Source organism: Pristiophorus japonicus, unplaced genomic scaffold, assembly GCF_044704955.1.
Source record: "Pristiophorus japonicus isolate sPriJap1 unplaced genomic scaffold, sPriJap1.hap1 HAP1_SCAFFOLD_1418, whole genome shotgun sequence".
In the NCBI taxonomy this organism is placed as follows: Eukaryota; Metazoa; Chordata; class Chondrichthyes; family Pristiophoridae; genus Pristiophorus; species Pristiophorus japonicus.
In genome coordinates this window covers 16,078-36,916 of record NW_027251091.1, presented here as the reverse complement: position 1 = coordinate 36,916, position 20,839 = coordinate 16,078, and the positions used below count along the sequence as shown (strand labels likewise).

The window sequence follows — 20,839 nt, the reverse complement described above, 5'->3', positions numbered from 1 at the left end:
AGCTGAGTCTTGAAAGTTTCAACTGACCCCTCGCATCCAAAGCCTTTTTTTGGGGGGTGAGGGGTGTGGGGGAGAAAGAGTTCCAGATTTCCATTACCCTTTTTGTGAGAAAGTGCTTCTTGATTTCACTCCTGAACAACCTAGCTCTAATTTTAAGTTTACACCCCCTCATTTTGGATTCCCCACCAGATGAAATAGTTTCTCTCGATCTACTCTACCATATTATTTTATCATTTTTGTGCAATTGATTAGATCAACCCTCAATCTTCTAATCTCAAGGAAATACAAGCCAAGGTTAAGCAACCTGACATTATTTAACCCTTTAAGCTCTGGTACTATTCTGGTGAATCTTTGTTGTAAAAGGCCAATATAGCTTTCCAGAGGTTCAGGGCTCAAAGTTGGACGAAGTGCTCCAGATGGGGTCTGACCAAGGCTCTGTACAGTTGGAATCATAGCCCAACATGAGTCACTGATAATAGAAGAAAAAGTGGAGCAGGGGATGTGTGGCAATAAGAAAGCACACATTGCTTCCCAATATGTTTTATGCCCATTATGCTCCCCACGTACTGAATTGGTGCAAATACGCACTTAACTGGAGGGCACTTGAACTCATCAGAAACTGAATTGAGACAGTTTAAGTCAAGACCCTGATTCTCTCTGATTGTATTTGCAATGGATATGCTGTGTTACCTTTTTAAGCCAACTTGGGAGTCAGTTAGGTGTACAATTTATTGCAAGACTGCCTGAGAAACAACCATGCTGAGAGAGTCAGAGAAAGAAAGACTCACCTGCAGTAGGAGCGGAAGAAACAGCAGGTGGGATGAAACCATCAGCAAAGGGCTGAGCTCCTGCTACGGAGTCTGGGGTCAGTGTTGGAACATGGTTAGGGGTTGCAGAGGGAACAGGACCTTGATTTGAAGCAGGTACTGGAGCTGAAGCAGGAGTAAGGGGAACAGGGACTGGAGTAGGAATTGGGGTGGTGGGTGGTGGCGGGGTACCAGCAGAGCCTTAAGGAAGGGTGTAAAAGGATTAACAGAAAGGAGAACGTTAGCTGGGACAAGAAAGCCTGTTAAGCAGTTAGTTAAAAGTTCCAATCACGCGAGAATCATGCTTATAACATTGCAACACAAGGCTCTCGAGAGAACACCCTCAAGCTGAGAGACTGCTGTAATTATTCAGATACTCTGAATTTATACCACCAACTCAGGCACAGTCTGACATACCAAGGGGGTACATGCTTTAAATTGTAAATAGATATCAATCAGTAAGCAACATCATTTTGCTTGCCACTTTTTGCACCCTCCCACACCCCGAGTCAGTCACATCCTTCCCCATGTGCCTGTAGCTCTCCTGTACTTCACCGAGTGACTTCTCTTCAAGGCAAATGAAAACGGTGTCAGCTGTACCTTAGCTGTGGCATTTATTACATCAATACCGTAGCAATTTAACCGCTGGGGCATCACAGCCAAGTCTGATCCTGCCATCAGCCGACCTCCACACACACTTTCCAGTCGAGGAGGATTGTCACTGGATGGTGATCAGAAGCAGGAACCTCACCTATCCAGCTCAGGGAGGACTGAGGCTGATGGTAATATCCCTGCAAACTTGGCAGAGATCAACTATATCGGCTAGTATCTATCTCAGCCCAAGTGGCAGTCGAAGCACAACAATTGGCCTCAACATCCTTGGGAGTGTGTGAGCAAACATCTGCCAGCTTTCACCCACCAGATCGCGTTCACAGGACGGGATTCGGCTGTCAGTCAGGAAAAGCCCGTCACAATCAAGTAGCCTAGCGACACCCAATGACTAAAGCTCCAGAGTGGAGTACAGTAAGGCAACCTGTGGAACTCATACCTCCAATAAGAATGAGCACCTTTAGGAAAAAAAAGGGCACAGAATTGATGTTTTCAAGACAGTGCTAAACTGCTCAACTTCATCACAACAAACACTTCACCACCAGAGCTACAAGTACCTCAGCTGTGACATTTATTATATCATTATTGTAGCAAATTAATCAGTACTTCAAAAATTACATTTTTCAAAAAGGAATTAGTTCATAAAAAAACACCAAGAATTAGAACTCCAGGTTCTGTAATGAAGGCTTCATTACCACAAGATTTTTTGGAGCTCATCAGGCGTCCAGTGTCAGCATCAAACACTCCCAGGGGTAGGTACAGCACAGGTTAGATAGAGTAAAGCTCCCTATATACTGTCCCACAAAACACTCACAGGGCTGATCAGTACAGATATGCAACCCCACCCCCAACATATTGTAGCAGCATGACATTTTTCCATGTTGCACATCAGCTATTTTGTGGCCCCAAAAAGTAAGTCTGCCAGTTTAGTGCTGATTTAAGAGCAGTCCCATGCGCACTAGAAGCTGGATTGAGACAGTTGGCAGAGACTTTCATCGCAGCCTGGGCTGGATTCAAACCCATTTCCTCGGAGTGAAAGTTCAGTGTCTGAACTACAGCAGCACCCCGTTCCCTAATAGGGGTACGATTTGAAGTACTTAATGTTAGTAAGATAACTCAGAGATCACAAAGGTTAGAGAAGGGTAATAAAATCTGGTATGCGTTAGTGAGATCTGAACGCTGCAATAAGGAAAGCCAAGTCTGGACAGAATTTCAGGGATGAACACTGCACTTGGGGCAGCCCTTACCTGGACAGACACTGGGCGGAGAAGGAGTTGGTACAGCGATGGGGATCCCAACACTGCCACTGCCACTATTCTCTCTGCTGCTACTGCGGCTGCTCGGGTGGCTTCCCCCGCTGCTTCCACTGCTGCTGCAATACACAAATCACAGCATACATCAGCACTCGCAAATGGCTTCAGGGACCTGGCATCTTTCTTCCTGGTTCTCTCCTATCCTCAGCTATCCAAGGCCAGAGCCTTCCTGAACACAACAGGAATTGAGTTGGGGGGGTGGTGTGGGGCACATAAATTAATCAGTACTTCAAAAATTAAGTTTTTCAAAAAGTTCATAGTTCATAAAACACACCAAGAATTAGAAGTCCAGATTTTCCATCATTAAAGAAAATCCAAGGCAACACGAGTATATTCCTAGCACTACTTCTTTACTGATCATAGAGTTGTCACCCTCTTACTTGTAATGAAGGTTTCAATACCACAAGATTTTTTTGGGCTCATCAGGCATCCAGTGTCAACAACAAACACTCCCAGGGCAGCTGCAGCACAGGTTAGATAGAGTAAAGCTCCCTCTACACTGTCCTGATCATCCTGCCCCCACCACCCACCCCAAGGCACCCACAATCCAGATCGACACCTCAGTGGATTTATGAAATTTGTCCTGCATCTCTTCACATTCCATGCAGCTGATGATTAATGTCCTAAAGCAGGTGTAGCTATTGAACAGAATCTACTATTTCCCTCCCTACAAAACAACAGTAGCTACACTCCGAAAAGACTTAGTTGGTCGTACATAAGAATATAAGACTTAAGAGCAAGCGTAGGCCATTCGGCCTCTCGAGCCTGCTCCTCCATTCAATGTGATCATGGCTGATTGTCTACGTACACTCCATTTTCCTGCACTATCCCCATATCCCTTGATTCCCTTAATATCAAAAAATCTATCGATCTCTGTCTTGAATATGATCAATGACTGAGCATCCACAGCCCTCTGCAGTAAAGAATTCCAAAGATTCACCCCCCTCTGAGTGACGAAGTTTCTCCTCATCTCAGTACTAAGTGGCCCACCCTTTAATTTGAGCCTGTGACCCCTGGTTCTAGACTCCCCAGCAAGAGGCAACATAGATATGTGAAGAGAAAAAGATTCAGGTCAGATTCAGGTGAATTTATAATGGGGAACAAAGAAATGGCAGACCAATTGAACAAATACTTTGGTTCTGTCTTCACAAAGGAAGACACAAATAATCTTCCGGAAGTACGAGGGGACCGAGGGTTTCGTGGCACGGAGGAACTGAAGGATATCCTTATTAGGAGGGAAATTGATGGGATTGAAGGCCGATAAGTCCCCGGGGCCTGATAGTCTGCATCCCAGAGTACTTAAGGAAGTGGCCCTAGAAATAGTGGATGCATTGGTGATCATTTTCCAACAGTCTATCGACTCTGGATCAGTTCCTATGGACTGGAGGGTAGCTAATGTAACACCACTTTTTAAAAAGGGAGGGAGAGAGAAAGCAGGTAATTATAGACCAGTTAGCCTGACATCAATAGTGGGGAAAATGTTGGAATCAATTATTAAGGATGAATTAGCAGCGCATTTGGAAAGCAGTGACAGGATCGGTCCAAGTCAGCATGGATTTATGAAGGGAAAATCATGCTTGACAAATCTTCTGGAATTTTTTGAGGCTGTAACTAGCAGAGTGGACAAGTGAGAACCAGTTGATGTGGTGTATTTGGACTTTCAAAAGGCTTTTGACAAGGTCCCACACAAGAGATTGGTGTGCAAAATCAAAGCACATGGTACTGGGGGTAATATACTGACGTGGATAGAGAACTGGTTGGCAGACAGGAAGCAGAGTCGGGATAAACGGGTCCTTTTCAGAATGGCAGGCAGTGACTAGTGGAGTGCCACAGGGTTCAGTGCTGGGACCCCAGCTCTTTACAATATACATCAATGATTTGGATGAAGGAATTGAGTGTAATGTCTCCAAGTTTGCAGATGACACTAAACTGGGTGGCGGTGTGAGCTGTGAGGGGGATGCTAGGAGGCTGCAGGGTGACTTGGACAGGTTAGGTGAGTGGGCAAATGCATGGCAGATGCAGTATAATGTGGATAAATGTGAGATTATCCACTTTGGGGGCAAAAACGCGAGGACAGATTATCTGAATGGTGACAGATTAGTAAAAGGGGAGGTGCAACGAGACCTGGGTGTCATGGTACATCACTCATTGAAGGTAGGCATGTAGGTACAGCAGGCAGTAAAGAAAGCAAATGGCATGCTGGTCTTCATAGCGAGGGGATTTGAATATAGGAGCAGGGCGGTCTTACTGCAGTTGTACAGGGCCTTGGTGAGACCACACCTTGAGTATTGTGTGCAGTTTTGGTCTCCTAATGAGGAAAGACATTCTTGCTATTGAGGGAGTGCAGCGAAGGTTCACCAGACTTATTCCCGGGATGGCAGGGCTGGCATATGAAGAAAGACTGGATCGACTAGGCTTATATTCACTGGAATTTAGAAGAATGAGAGGGGATCTCATAGAAACATATAAAATTCTGATGGGATTGGACAGGTTAGATGCAGGAAGAATGTTCCCGATGTTGGGGAAGTCCAGAACCAGGGGTCACAGTTTAAGGATAAGGGATAAGCCATTTAGGACCGAGATGAGGAGAAACTTCTTCACTCAGAGAATTGTGAACCTGTGGAATTCTCTACCACAGAAAGTTGTTGAGGCCAGTTCATTAGATAAATTCAAAAGGGACTTAGATGTGGCCCTTACGGCTAAAGGGATCAAGGGGTATGGAGAGAAAGCAGGAATGGGGTACTGAAGTTGCATGGTCGGCCATGATCATATTGAATGGTGTTGCAGACTCGAAGGGCCGAATGGCCTAATCCTGCACCTATTTTCTATGTTTCTATACCATTTGTTTTCTTAATTGCTTGCTGTACCTGCATGTTAACTTTCAGTAATTCATGTACAAGGACACCAGGTCCCTCTGAACACTAACATTTCCCAATCTCTCACCATTTTAAAAAATACTCTGCTTTTCTATTTTTCCTACCAAAGTGGATAACTTCACATTTCTCCACGTTATATTCCATTTGCCATGTTCTTGCCCAATCGCTTAGCCTGTCTATATATCCCCTTGAAGTCTCTTTGCATCTATCTCACAACAATCATTCCCACCTAGCTTTGTGTCATCAGAAAACTTGGATATATTACATTTGGTCCCCTCATCCAAATCATTGATATAGATTGCGACTAGCTGAGGCCCAAGCACCGATCCTTGCGGCACCCCACTAGTTACAGCCTGCCAGCCCGAAAATGACCCGTTTATTCCTACTCTGTTTTCTGTCCGTTGACCTTCCAAAATTCCATACATTCTAGAACGGTTCCCGCAGATTGGAAGGTAGCTAATGTAACCCCGCTATTTAAGAAAGGAGGAAGAAACAGGGAACTACAGACCAGTTAGCCTGACATCAGTAGTAGGGAAAATGCTCGAACCTATTATTAGGGACGTGATAACAGGCTGAGACAGGAGAAATTATCATGGGGAATAAGGAAATGGCAGAGAAATTAAACAAATACTTTGTGTCTGTCTTTACGGAAGACACGAAAAACCTCCCGGAAATAGTGGAGTACCAAGGGTCTAGAGAGAATGAGGAACTGAAAGAAATTAGTATTGGTAAAAAAAAATAGTACTCGAGAAATTAATGGGACTGAAAGCTGATAAATTCCCCAGACCTGATGGCCTACATCCTCGGGTTTTAAAAGAGGTGGCTAGAGAGATAGCGGATGCATTGTCATCTTCCAAATTTCCATAGATTCTAGAACGGCTCCCACAGATTGGAAGGTAGCTAATGTAACCCCGCTATTTAAAAAAGGGAGAGAGAAAACAGAACTACAGACTAGTTAGCCTGACATCTGTAGTAGGGAAAATGCTAATAAGATTCAGCAGAGTCAACACAAATTTATGAAAGGTAAATCATGTTTAGAATCATAGAATCATAGGTAGAAAGAGGGATGAGGTCTTGCAGGCAGAGTTTAAGGAGCTAGGAGAGAGATTAAAAAGCAGGACCTCAAAAGGTAGTAATCTCCAGATTACTCCCGGTGCCATGACCTAGTGAGTACAGAAATAGGAGGATAGAGCAGAGGACTGCGTGGCTGGAGAGATGGTGCAGGAGGGAGGGCTTTAGATTCCTTAAGCATTGGGACCGCTTCTGGGGGAGATGGGACCTGTACAAGCCAAACGGGTTGCACCTCAACAGAGCCGGGACCAATATCCTCGTTTGGGGGGGGGGGGGGTTGCTAGTGCTGTTGGGGAGGGTTTAAACTAGCTCGGCAGGGAGAATGGGAACCTGAGAATAGATTCAGTAGGGAGGGGAGTAAAAGCTGGAATTGGAAAGCAAAAATGTAGAAAGCGAATTTGAAGGACAGATGAAAAAAGGGGTAGAAAGTAGTCAACAAGGAGGTCTTGCAGAACTAAATGGTATATACTTCAATGCAAGGAGTATAGCGAATAAGTCAGATGAGCTGAGAGCACAGGTAGACACTTGGGAGTATAATATTAGTTATTAGCGACCTGGCTAAAAAAGGGGCAGGTATGGCAGCTCAACATTCCTGGTTACAGGATCTTCAGACAGGATAGAGAGGGAGGTAAAAAGGGAAGGGGGGGAGGGAGGGTCGCGGTATTGATTAAACAAATGATTACAGCTGTGAGGAGGGATGATATTTTAGAGGGATCATCAAACAAGGCCATGTGGGTTGAACTGAAAAACAAAAAAGGGGCGATCACACTGCTGGGAATGTACTAAAGACCCTCAAACTGTGAGAGGGAGATAGAAGAGCAAATATGTAGGCAAATTTCTGAGAAGTACAAAAACTATAGGGCAGTAATAGTAAAGGATTTCAACTATCCTAATATTAACTGGGACAAAATTAGTGGAGGGTATAGAGGGTGCGAAATTCCTAAAATGCATTCAAGAGAACTTTTTTAGCCAGTATGTAGCAAGCCCACCATGGGAGGGAGCAGTTCTGGATTTAGTTTTAGGGAATGAAGCTGGTCAGGTGGAAGGGGTATCAGTAGGAGAGCATTTCGGTGCTAGTCACCATAATTCAGTCAGATTTAAGGTAGTTATGGAAAAGGACAAGGATAGACTAAGAATAAAAGTTTTAAACTGGGGAAAAGCCAACTTGCTAAGTAGAGAAGGGATTTGGCCATAATGAGCTACTTGAAGGTAAATCAGTGTCAGAGCAGTGGGAAGCATTCATGGAGGAGATCCGTAGGGTTCAGGCCAAATATGTGCCCTTAAAGAAAAAGGGAAGGACTAACAAATCTAGAGCCCCCCCCCGGATGTCAAGGGACATACAAGGTAGGATAAAGAAAAAAGGGAGGCTTATGACAGATACCGAGAGCTAAATACTGCAGAATCTCTAGAGGAGTATAGAAAGTCCAGGGGTGAAATTAAAAAGGATATTCGGAAAACAAAGAGCGCATGAAACATTCTTGGCAAGTAAAATCAAAGAAAACCCAAAGATGTTTTATAAATATATTCAGAGCAAGAGGATAACTAAAGAAAGGGTAGGGCCTATTAGAGATTATGAGGGAAATCTGTATGTAGAGGCGGAAGATGTGGGTATGGTTCTTAATGAATCTTCTGGAATTTTTTGAGGATGTTTCCAGTAGAGTGGACAAGGGGAAACCAGTTGATGTGGTGTATTTGGACTTTCAGAAGGCTTTCGACAAGGTCCCACATAAGAGATTAATGTGCAAAGTTAAAGCACATGGGATTGGGGGTAGTGTGCTGACGTGGATTGAGAACTGGTTGGCAGACAGGAAGCAAAGAGGAGGAGTAAATGGGTACTTTTCAGAATGGCAGGCAGTGACTAGTGGGGTACCGCAAGGTTCTGTGCTGGGGCCCCAGCTGTTTACATTGTACATTAATGATTTAGACGAGGAGATTAAATGTAGTATCTCCAAATTTGCAGATGACACTAAGTTGGGTGGCCGTGTGAGCTGCGAGGAGGATGCTATGAGGCTGCAGAGTGACTTGGATAGGTGAGTGGGCAAATGCATGGCAGATGCAGTATAATGTGGATAAATGTGAGGTTATCCACTTTGGTGGTTAAAAACAGAGAGACAGACTATTATCTGAATGGTGACAGATTAGGAAAAGGGGAGGTGCAACGAGACCTGGGTGTCATGGTACATCAGTCATTGAAGGTTGGCATGCAGGTACAGCAGGTGGTTAAGAAAGCAAATGGCATGTTGGCCTTCATAGCGAAGGGATTTGAGTACAGGGGCAGGGAGGTGTTATTACAGTTGTACAGGGCCTTGGTGAGGCCACACCTGGAGTATTGTGTACAGTTTTGGTCTCCTAACCTGAGGAAGGACATTCTTGCTATTGAGGGAGTGCAGCGAATGATCACCAGACTGATTCCCAGGATGGCAGGACTGACATATCAAGAAAGACTGGATCAACTGGGCCTGTATTAACTGGAGTTCAGAAGAATGAGAGGGGATCTCATAGAAACGTTTAAAATTCTGACGGGGTTAGACAGGTTAGATGCAGGAAGAATGTTCCCAATGTTGGGGAAGTCCAGAACCAGGGGTCACAGTCTAAGGATAAGGGGTAAGCCATTTAGGACCAAGATGAGGAGAAACATCTTCATCCAGAGAGTGGTGAACCTGTGGAATTCTCTACCACAGAAAGTTATTGAGGCCAATTCACTAAATATATTCAAAAAAGAGTTAGATGTAGTCCTTACTACTAGGGGGATCAAGGGGTATGGCGAGAAAGTTGCATGTTCAGCCATGAACTCATTGAATGGCGGTGCAGGCTCGAAGGGCCGAAGGGCCGAATGGCCTACTCCTGCACCTATTTTCTATGTTTTCTATGAATAGTTTGCGTCTGTTTTCACAAAAGAGAGGGCGATGCAGACACTACTATCGAGGAGAAGAAGTGTGAAATATTAGATGAAATAAACAGAGAGAGGAGGTATTAAGGGGTTTAGCAGCTTTGAGAGTGGATAAATCTACAGGCCCGGATGAAATGTATCCCAGGCTGCTAAGTGAAGCAAAAGAGGAAATAGCAGAGGCTTGAACGATCATTTTTCAATCCTCTCTAGCTTCAGGTGTGATGCCAGAGGACTGCTAATGTGGTACTTTTGTTTAAGAAGGGAGAAAGGGATAGACCGAGTAATTAGAAAGACACGGATTAATCAAGGACAGTCAGCACGGATTTGTTAAGGGAAGGTCGTGTCTGACTAACTTGATTGAATTTTTCGAGGAGGTAACCAGGAGGGTTGATGAAGGCAAAGCGTATAATGTAGTATATATGGACTTTAGTAAAGCTTTTGATAAGCTTGACATGGCAGACTGGTCACAAAAGTAAAAGCCAATGGAATCCAGGGCAAAATGGCAAGTTGGATCCAAAATTAGCTCCGAGGCAGGAAGCAAAGGGTAATGGTTGATGGGTGTTTTTGCGACTGGAAGGATGTTTCCAGTGGGGTTCCACAGGACTGAGTACTAGGTTCCTTGCTTTTTGTGAAAAACATCAATGATCTAGACTTGAATATCGGCAGTATGATTAAGAAGTTTGCAGGTGACACTAAAATCGGCTGTGAAGTTGATATTGAAGAAGAAAGCTCGGACTGCAAGAAGATATCAATCAACTGGTCAGGTGGGCAGAACAGTGGTAAATGGAATTTAATCCAGAGAAGTATAATTTTGGGAGGGCGAACAAGGAAAGGGAAAACACATTAAATGGTAGGATACTGAAGAGGAACAAAGGGACCTTGGAGTGCAGGTGCACAGATTCCTGAAAGTAGTCGGCCAGGTAGATAAGGTGGTTAAGAAGGTATGCGGAATGCTTGCCTTTTCAAGGCATAGAATACAAGAGAGCGGGGGTGGTGGTTATGCTTGAACTGTATAAAACACTGGTTAGGCCACAGCTAGAGTACTGCGTGCAGTTCTGGTCACCGCATTACAGGAAGGACATGATTGCACTGGAGGGGGTAGAGAGGAGATTTACGAGGATGTTGCCGGGAGTGGAGAATCTAAGCTATGAGGACAGATTAGATAGGCTGGGTTTGTTTTCATTGGAACGGAAGAGGCTGAGGGGAGACCTCATTGAGGTGTATAAAATTATGGGGGGCCTAGATATAGTGGATAGAAAGGGCCTATTTCCCTTAGCAGAGTGGTCAACAACCAGGGGGCATAAATTTAAAGTAATTGGTAGAAGGTTTAGATAGGATTTGAGGGGAAATTTTTTCATGCAGAGGGTTATGGGGATCTGGAACTCACTGCCTGAAAGGGTGGTAGAGGCAGAAACCCTTACCACATTTAAAAAGTACTTGGATGTGCACGTGAAATGCCATAACCTGCAGGGTTATGGACCTAGAGCTGGAAAGTGGGATTAGGCTGGATAGCCTCTTGTTGGCCGGCATGGTCACGATGGGCCGAAATGGCCTCCTTCCATGCTGTAAACTTTGATTCTATGAACCAATCCTCAATCCATGCTAGTATATTACCCCCAATCACATGAATCCTAATTTTGTTCAATAAATCCTAATTTTGTTCAATAACCTCGTGCGGCACCTTATCAAATGCCTTCTGAAAATCCAAATACACCACATCCACTGGCCCCCCCTCATCTATTCTGCTAGTTACAACCTCAAAAAACTCTTAACAGATTTCCCTTTCATAAATTCGTGCTGACTGCTGAAGCCTATTATTATTTTCTAACGGCCCTGTTACCACGTCCTTAATAATAGATTCTATCATTTTCCGTCCAACTACAGATGTCAGGCTAAACTGGTCTGTAGTTCCCTGTTTTTTCTCTCACTGCTTTCTTAAGTAGCGGGGTTACATTAGCTACCTTCCAATCTGCGGGAAACGTTCTAGAATCTATGGAAATTTGGAAGATGACAATCAATGCATCCACTATCTCTATAGCCACCTTTTTTAAAACCCGAGGATGTAGGCCATCAGGTCTGGGGGATTTATTGGCTTTCAGTCCCATTAATTTTTCGAATACTATTTTTTTACCAATACTAATTTCTTTCAGTTCCTCATTCTCTCTAGATCCTTGGTACGCCACTATTTCCGGGAGGTTTTTCATGTCTTCTTCATGAAGACAGACAAAGTATTTGTTAATTTCTCTGCGATTTCTTTATTTCCCATGATAATTTCTCCTGTCTCAGCCTGTAGGGGCCCACATTTACTTTTGCTAATCTTTTCCTTTTTACATACCTATAGAAGCTTTTAGAGTCTGTTTTTATGTCTCTCACTAGTTTACTCTCATTCTGTTTTCCCTTTCTTTATTAATTTCTTGGTCCTCCTTTGCTGAATTCTTAAATCCTCCCAATCCTCCGGTTTACTGATCTTTTTGGCAACATTATAAGCCTCTTCCTCTGATCTAATACCATCTTTAACTTCTTTTGTAAGCCACGGTTGGACCACTTTTCCTGTGGGGTTTTTGTGCCTTAAAGGAATGCAAGTTTGTTGTAAATTATGTATTAATTCTTTAAATGTAGCTTCCTAATCTACCGTAGCCAACTCTCCCCTCACACCTACATAGTTTCCTTTGTTTAGATTTAAGACTCTAGTTTCAGATTTAACTAAATCAGTTTCAAACTTAATGTAAAATTCTATCATATTATGGTCACTCTTCCCTAAAGGCCTCTTTACTACAATGTTATTAATTAACCCTTTCTCATTGCACAATACTAGATCTAAAATAGCCTGTTTTCCAGTTGGTTCCTCAACATACTGATCTAGAAAACCATCTTATAAACATTCCATGAATTCGTCCTCCACTATTATTGCAAATTCGGTTTGCCCAGTTTATATGTTGATTAAAGTTGCCCATGATTATTGTATTACCTTTGTCACATACATCTCTAATTTCCTGATTTATACTGTGCCCTACATTACCACTACTGTTTGGGGGGCGATAAACAACACTAACAATGTTTTCTGCCCCTTGCTGTTTCTTAGCTCCACCCAAACTGATTCTACTTCTTGATTTTCCGAGCTAAGATCCTTTTTCTCTGCTGTCTTTATCCCATCCTTTATTATCAGGGCTACCCCTCCTCCTTTTCCATTTTGCCTATCCCTTGTAAAAGTTAAGTATCCTGGAATATTTAGTTCCCAACCTTGGTCACTTTGCAACCACGTCACTGTACTGGCTATTAGATCAAACCTATTAATTTCCATCTGTACTATTAATTCATCTATTTTGTTGCGAATGCTTCACGCATTCAGATATAGTGCCTTTAGCTTTGACGTTTTTCTATTTTTCCCTGATGTCACCTTAATCAATAATGTCCTATTACTTTTGTTACTCTCTCTGTCCCTTCCTGACCTACTCTGCTTATTTTTACCCAAAACTCTGCTCTCGAGCCTTGACATTTCTCTTGTTGCTTTTAAATTTACTCTTTCCTGAATCCTCCCACCGCCCCCGTTATTAGTTTAAAGCCCTATCCACTGTCCTAGTTATTCAATTCGCCAGGACACTGATTCCTGTCTGTCCCAAAGGAACAGCTTCTCTTTCCCCAGTACTGGTGCCAGTGCCCCTGGAAGAAAACCCCTGCCGCCCACACCACTCTTTGAGCCACGCATTTAACTTTCTAACCTGCTTATCCCTATTATCAATTGGCGTGTGGCTCAGGTAACAATCCAGAGATTACCACCTTTGAGGTTCCGCTTTTTAATTCCGACCCCAACTCTTCAAACACTTTCAGCAGAACCTCATTCCTAGTTCTACCTATGTCGTTGGTTCCTACATGGACCACAATAACTGGATCCTCCCATTCCCACTCCAAGTTCTTCTCCAGCCGCGAGGAGATGTCTTTAGCCCCGTCACCGGGCAGGCAACACAACCTTCTAAATTCCCGGTCGCAGCTGCAGAGAACAGTATCTATCCCTCTGACCACAACTATATTCCCTTTCACTCCCTCCCCCCCCCCTCCCCTCCCTCCCTCTCCCCCTCTCCCCCCCCACTTGAATAGCTTCCTGCACCATGGTGCCATGGTCAGCATGTCATCCATCCTGCAGGCTTTTCCTTCATCCACACAGGCAGCAAAAACCTCATACCTGTTGGATAAGGGCAAAGGCTGAGGCTCCTCAAGCACTAACCCGGGGTTCCCTTACCTGCCTGAGTTGCAGTCACACCCTTCTGTCCCTGACCACTAACCAGACCAGCACCACTATCTAACCTAAGGAGTGTGACTGCCTCCTGGATCAGTGTCCAGGTAACTCTCCCTGATGCCCTCCAATGTCTGCACCTCAGACTCCAGCTCAACAACTCTGAGCTGAAGTTCCTCAAGATGCAGGCACTTACTGCAAGCGTGGTTGTCCAGGATCACAATGCTCTCCACAAACTTCCACATGCTGCAGTTGTGGACCACCACCTGCACTACCACTCCTATATGAACTTGTTCTACTTAATTAAATGTAATTACATTTGTATTTAAGTAACTTAATTTACAGCTTAGTTCCTGGACTTCGTAATTGATCTGGATTAAGTAATGGGTAATGAAATTAAATATCTACCTGTAACACAAAGCACTACAAACAGTGTGGGCAAAAAGCTTTACCTCCTTCCCCCTCTTCTCCGAATTCCCACTCTTTCCAAATGCCCAAATAATCCACTCCTTAAGTCCACTCTGTGCAGACCACTTTGTGAAGCACTTTGGGCCAAGCTTTGGATGTGAAAGACTGTATAAATCCAAATTGATTCTTTTATAACTGGGGGCGAGATTGAGAAGTGTGAACATTACATTACCCGATGAAGGGCAGAAACGATCAGTTACATTGTTTATTTCACCAATGTTTTTGCCCGCCTCTCCTCGTGGCTCAGACCCTCTTGGGTGCAATCTTACAGGCACAAGCTGCCTTCCAGTGCTTTGGCTAGATGGCCGTTCTTAATGTGTGAGTTTTGAAAGTGACTTGTTGGCAGGATATTCAACTGGGAGGGTATCACAGCCAAGTCCGATTGCTGGCATCCCAACTGAGATCCACTCACTCAGTACAGACTGAGAATTGCAGCTTCCCCTTGAGGGGTTGAGTTACAAGCAACAAATGAGTCTCCAAAGAAATGTTGTTTCAGTTCTTATTGCAGTCACAACACTTGGCACAGGTGTATATTTCATGTGAAAAATTCAAGTATAGGAAACAAACTGCCAATAGACATGTGGTCTATTAAATCTAAATTTAGCTTTGCACTGTCGAGCGTGTTGATGGAACTCTGTGCTCTCTATACCTGTAAGTCCTTGTTCTCTGATTTACAGAAGCCGTCCGCACCGGACTCTGTTGCTGTGAGGAACTCATATTGCGAGTTGGACTCGGTACGTAGTCATTTGGCACCACTGGGGGGCGCACAGGCTCCAGCGTCCGATAAGGAGAATGCCGGCTGCAGACGGAGAAGGTGAAATTAGTTCAGCCCAGACACCACCCTTCACACTATTCACCGGCACACTTGTATTGTTTACAGCCAGACCGTACCCATTATCCAGTTCACTAACACTCCAAACAGGCAAATGGGGACTCGGTTTAATGTTTCATCTGAAGAGTCGCCTCCATCAATGCAGCGTTCTGACAGAACTGATGTGTCAGCTTAGATTACGTACTCAATGCTTGGAGTGGAGCTTGAAACCACAACCTGAATCGGAGGCGAGAATTCTACCCACTGGGAGACAAGTTCAATATTTTTAAATGATGTTTGATATTCAAAATATGTGTTACACAGAAAGCATCACAGGCAGATCCAACATTTTGCCTTGTAGTTATTCAGTTGAGTTTTGCTATTGGATAAATATAGTGTCCTCCATTATACACTGCATCTAGGATGGTGCAGTACAGCACCAAGCATCGACGGATAGGGAGAGAAATCAGCCCTCGATCTGATCCAGAGCCAGTGACCCCAATGGAAAGTGTACACCTGTGCAAGTCAGCGAGAGCAGTATCAAACTCGGCTGTAATCCCACACCACTCCTTGGTTCAATAGTCTGCTGACACTCAATCTAGATTCAGACATGATAATTGGCTACTTGAACAAGTTATTAGAGGAGCTACCAGTAGCAGGAACCAATCTGTTCAGGGGAAGGGAAAGTGTGTCAATGGCAGGAGATTGATTTTATATTTTGACTCTCTGTGCAGTTAATGATCTCCTTAAGGCGCGAAGGGTAATCTTGGGAATAAGTTCAAAAAGCTTGCAGACTGACTAAAATCACTCCCCGCTCCAACTTGCATTATCCACTTACCCGAGGGTGCCCTTCCCCGACACTGGGGGACTGGGGGGTTTCTGCGTGGGGGGGGTGCTCCGTGGAAGCCCACCCATCTTCATATTCTGGGTGCTGACCTGGAAGGCGACAAGCAAGAGACGGACAGGTTAGTGAACATCATGTTGGTTTGCCAATTACACTGACACCAAGAAGAGATCGATGCAGAGGTTTAATCATAGTTGGAGAGAAGGAAAGAAAGAAAAGAAGGAAAAGGGAGTGAGGCCATGCAAAGTGTTTGTCTACAGGTTTTCTAGGTGGCTAAACGTTCTATTTCCTTACAGAACAGGTACAGGGTTTGCAATTTAAAATAGCAGGAAAGCAATAGTATAAAAAAAATGACATAAGAAAATGACAAATACACAATCGATCTATCAGCATCGACAGGTGAAAGACGGGCTCACGTTTTGGGTGATGGCCCTCATCAGAACAGGGAACAGGTTGCACCCGAGACACCAGCCGATTTTCCCTCTCACATGTTGACTGACCTGCTGTGTATTTGTTGTAGTGATAGGTCAGCTGGATTTACTCTGCCTGATTCGGCCCGAACAGGCAAGATAGCAAGTAGCAGAATGAGGTCCAGAGCCCCCGCTCTATGGTGACAAAATGTAAACCCAACTCACTCAGTAATCCACCACCATTTTGTCAACAACAAGCAGAGTGTATGGCCAGGGAATCCTATACACCAGAGTATGGCCAGGGAATCCTGTACACCAGAGTATGGCCAGGGAATCCTGTACACCAGAGTATGGCCAGGGAATCCTGTACACCAGAGTATGGTCAGTGAACCCTGTACACCAGGGTATGGTCAGGGAATCCTGTATACCAGAGTATGGTCAGTGAACCCTGTACACCAGGGTATGGTTAGTGAACCCTGCACACCAGGGTATGGTCAGGGAATCCTGTACACCAGAGTATGGTCAGGGAATCCTGTACACCAGAGTATGGTCAGTGAACCCTGTACACCAGAGTATGGTCAGTGAACCCTGTACACCAGAGTATGGTCAGTGAACCCTATACACCAGAGTATGGTCAGTGAACCCTATACACTAGAATATGGCCAGGGAACCCTGTACACCAGGGTATGGTCAGTGAACCCTGTACACCAGGGTATGGTCAGGGAATCCTGTACATCAGGGTATGGTCAGGGAATCCTGTACACCAGGGTATGGTCAGTGAACCCTGTACACCAGAGTATGGTCAGTGAACCCTGTATACCAGAGTATGGTCAGTGAACCCTATACACCAGAGTATGGTCAGTGAACCCTATACACCAGAGTATGGCCAGGGAACCCTGTACACCAGAGTATGGCCAGGGAATTCTGTACACCAGAGTATGGCCAGGGAACCCTGTACACCAGAGTATGGCCAGGGAACCCTGTACACCAGAGTATGGCCAGGGAATCCTGTACACCAGAGTATGGCCAGGGAATCCTATACACCAGAGTATGGTCAGTGAACCCTGTACACCAAAGAATGGTTAGGGAATCCAGTACACCAGAGTATGGTCAAGCAGTGAGATTCCACAGAGGGTGATCAGGGGAGCTGCAAACTTACCGTAAGCATCCATCGCTGTTATGTAATTGAATCTCAAAAATACTAAAGTGACTGCCTGCCTCATGGTACAACTCAAGGTTTTGATTCTATTTTAAATTTGCACAAACCCTGTACCATAATTGACTATACTAACAGTACTTCTATCAGATTATTTATACAAAGATCACAAACTACATTTGTAGGATTAAAAAGGATTAAAAAGGAAGTGATTGATTCTATATACGTAATCACACTTCAGAGATAAATGGTCATAACACACCATCACTAGTAATCAATGTCAAACAACTACCTCAGCAGAAAATTCATTTGGTTAGGCTGGACCCAATCTCCATTCCAATGGTTCTTCCAATATTCATGACCCAGCTCACACTGCTCTCCAAAGCAAATCCTATCAGTTAAGTATTTACATTTCTTAATGGAAATATAATGGTTTTTAACTTTTAGATTAACTAACCAATTAAAAATTAACAGTCACTTGGATATGGGTGGATTAATTAAGGAAAGCCAACACAGATTTGTTAAAGGCAAATAGTGTTTAACCAACTTGATTGAGTTTTTTTGATGAGGTAACAGAGAGGGTTGATGAGGGCAGTGCGGTTGATGTAGTGTGCATGGACTTCCAAAAGGCGTTTGATAAAGTGCCACATAATAGGCTTTCCAGCAAAGTTGAAGCCCCATGGAATAAAAGGAACAGCGGCAGCCTGGATACAAAACTGGCCAAGTGACAGGAAACGGAGAGTAGTGGTGAACAGTGGTTTTTCGGACTGGCGGAAGGTATACAGTGGTGTTCCTCAGGGGTCGGTTCTAGGACCACTGCTTTTCTTGATATATATTAATGATTTGGACGTGGGTGTACAGGACACAATTTCAAAATCTGCAGATGACACAAAACTTGGAAGTATAGTGAACAGTGAGGGGGAGAGTGATCGACTTCAGGCTGGTGAAATGGGAAAACATGTGGCAGATAAAATTTAACACAGCAAAGTGTGAAGTGATGCATTTTGGTAGAAAGAATGAGAGGACATATAAACTAAATGGTACAATCCTAAAGCAGGTGCACAAACAGAGATCTGGGTGTATGTGTGCATAAATTATTGAAGGTGGCAGGGCAGGTTGAGAAAGCTTACGGAATCCTGGGCTTCATAAATAGAGATAATGAGCCCAAGTTTCGGGCTGCGCCATTTTCGCGCCACAAAGTGCGCCTAAAAAAAACTAACCTATTCTCCGGCTCCCTGCAGTCCTCTGGAGCTGGGCGCAGCACAGCATGAGCTGTGGGGGGGCAGAGCCAGGTCCCTGCGCTGAAAACAGTGCCGGGACCTCTGCACATGCGCGCTATAGTGAAGTGTTTAATGTTTGTAAACTTCCCTTTAAACCCCCTCCCCCCCCCCGCCACTCCCTACGCCTGATTTGTAACCTACGCCTGATTTTCTAAGTGTCGACAAGGTTTTTCTGAGCGTACAAAAATCTACACTTACTCCATTCTAAGTTAGTTTCGAGTATGTTTTCACTGCCTAAACTTTCAAAACGGGCGTAAGTGGCCGGACACGCCCTCTTTTGAAAAAAAAAATCTGTTCCAAACTGAAACTGTTTTAACTGACTAGAACTGGAGCAAACTAAATGCCGAGAATTGCAATTTCTAAGATACTCCATTCTAAACCAGTTGCTCCAAAAAAACAGGAGCAACTCAGGCCGAAACTTGGCCCCATAAGAGTACAAAAGTATGGAAATTATGATGAACCTATATAAATTACGAGTTCGGCTCTGAATGAAGTATTGTATCCAATTCTGGGCACCACACTTTAGGAAGAACGTGAAGGCCTTAAAGAAGGTGCAAAAAAGATATAAGAGAATGATTCCAGGAATGAGAGACTTCAGTTACTTTGATAGACTGGAGAAGCTGGGGTTGTTCTCCTTGGAGCAGAGAAGATTGAGGAGAGATTTGATAGCAGTGTTCAAAACCATGAGGGGTCTGGACAGAATAGATAAAGAGAAACTGTTCCCATTGGCAGACGGGTTGAGAACCAGAGGACACAGATTTAAGGTGATTGACAAAAGAACCAAAGGCGACGCAAGAAAAAAACACTCGGTGCATTAAAAAGTTAAGATCTGGAATGCAATGCCTGAAAGGGTGGTGGAGGCAGGCTCAATTTTATCTTTCAAAAGGGAGTTGGATAATTAGGGCTATGGGGAAAGGGCAGGGGAGTGGGACTAGCTGAGAATTGGCATGGGCTCGACGAGCCAAATGGCCTGCATCCATGCTGTAACCATTCTATGATAACTGCTTTGAACACCCCAACCTCATGTACAGATGTACTCAACAGCACAGAAATCTTCATCTGGTCTCAGAATAGAGTCGTTCCCCCTGACCCAGGTTGGTGTAGCTGGGTTTCATTTAAGGCAAGACTGGCTGCATTCACAGTCATGCACAGTGGGACAGGGCTGTGCTAATGCAGCTGCGCTAAAGATTTTATGCAGGAGCACATTAAATACTACTTTGTGCATTTTGTGCTGTTCAGGTTGATGGATGTTAGTGCTGAGGAATTCAGGCCCCTGGTGACAGCATCAAACACTCCCAGGACAGGCACAGCACAGGTTAGGTACATGGTAAAGCTCCCTTTACACCGTTTCATCAATCACTTCAAGGGCAGGTACAGCACAGGTTATTCACATCCATATTTTCAAATCCCTCCATGGCCTCACCACTCCTTATATCTAATCTCCGACAGCTATACAATCCCCCAAGATCTCTATGCTCCGCCAATTCTGGTCTCTTGAACATCCCCGATTTTAATCATTCCACTATTGGCGGCCATGCCTTCATCAGCTGCATAGGTCCTAAGGTCTGGAATTTCCTCCCTGAATCTCTCCACCTCTCTACTTTACTTTCATCCTTTAAGACGCTCCTTAAAACCTTCCTCTTTGACCAATCTTTTGATTTTCTGCCCTAATATTTCCTTATGTAACTCGGTTTCAAATCTATTTTTTAAAACTAACGCTGTGAAGCGCCATGGGACGCTTTATTACGTTAAAGGCGCTATATAAATATAAGTTGTTATTGTTGTTAGATACAGAGTAAAGCTCCTGTCCAATCAAACACTCCCAGGGCAGGTACAGTGCATGGTTAAAACAAGTTCATTTTGGCAGAGGTTGGTGCTATGCTGTGCTGTGGTACAGGTTAGTTAAAGCTCCCTCTAGACTGCCCTATCAAACACTCCCACGTGCCTTAGCTCTAAATGCAATAGAACGCTCCCTTTTGCACCAGAGTAATATTTTGACGTTTCCCACATCAGTGATCCTGTAGCCTCTGAATGAGATTGCCAATTTAGTGCCAAATTAGGAGCAGTTTTGTGC

The 20,839-nt window shown here is 44.2% G+C and overlaps 1 protein-coding gene across 1 annotated transcript in view; it reads right to left on the bottom strand.

Moving 5' to 3' along the window:
* LOC139242654 (abl interactor 2-like) overlaps window positions 1–20,839 on the bottom strand; it is a gene marked incomplete at its 5' end in the record, with an annotated part of 58,168 nt that overhangs the window by 25,059 nt on the left and 12,270 nt on the right. Inside the window, 3 exons of the mRNA XM_070870457.1 lie at window positions 2,663–2,787; window positions 14,914–15,063; window positions 15,914–16,011. Coding sequence (XP_070726558.1) covers window positions 2,663–2,787; window positions 14,914–15,063; window positions 15,914–16,011 — 373 coding nt within the window. The remainder of the gene's footprint in view (window positions 1–2,662; window positions 2,788–14,913; window positions 15,064–15,913; window positions 16,012–20,839) is intronic.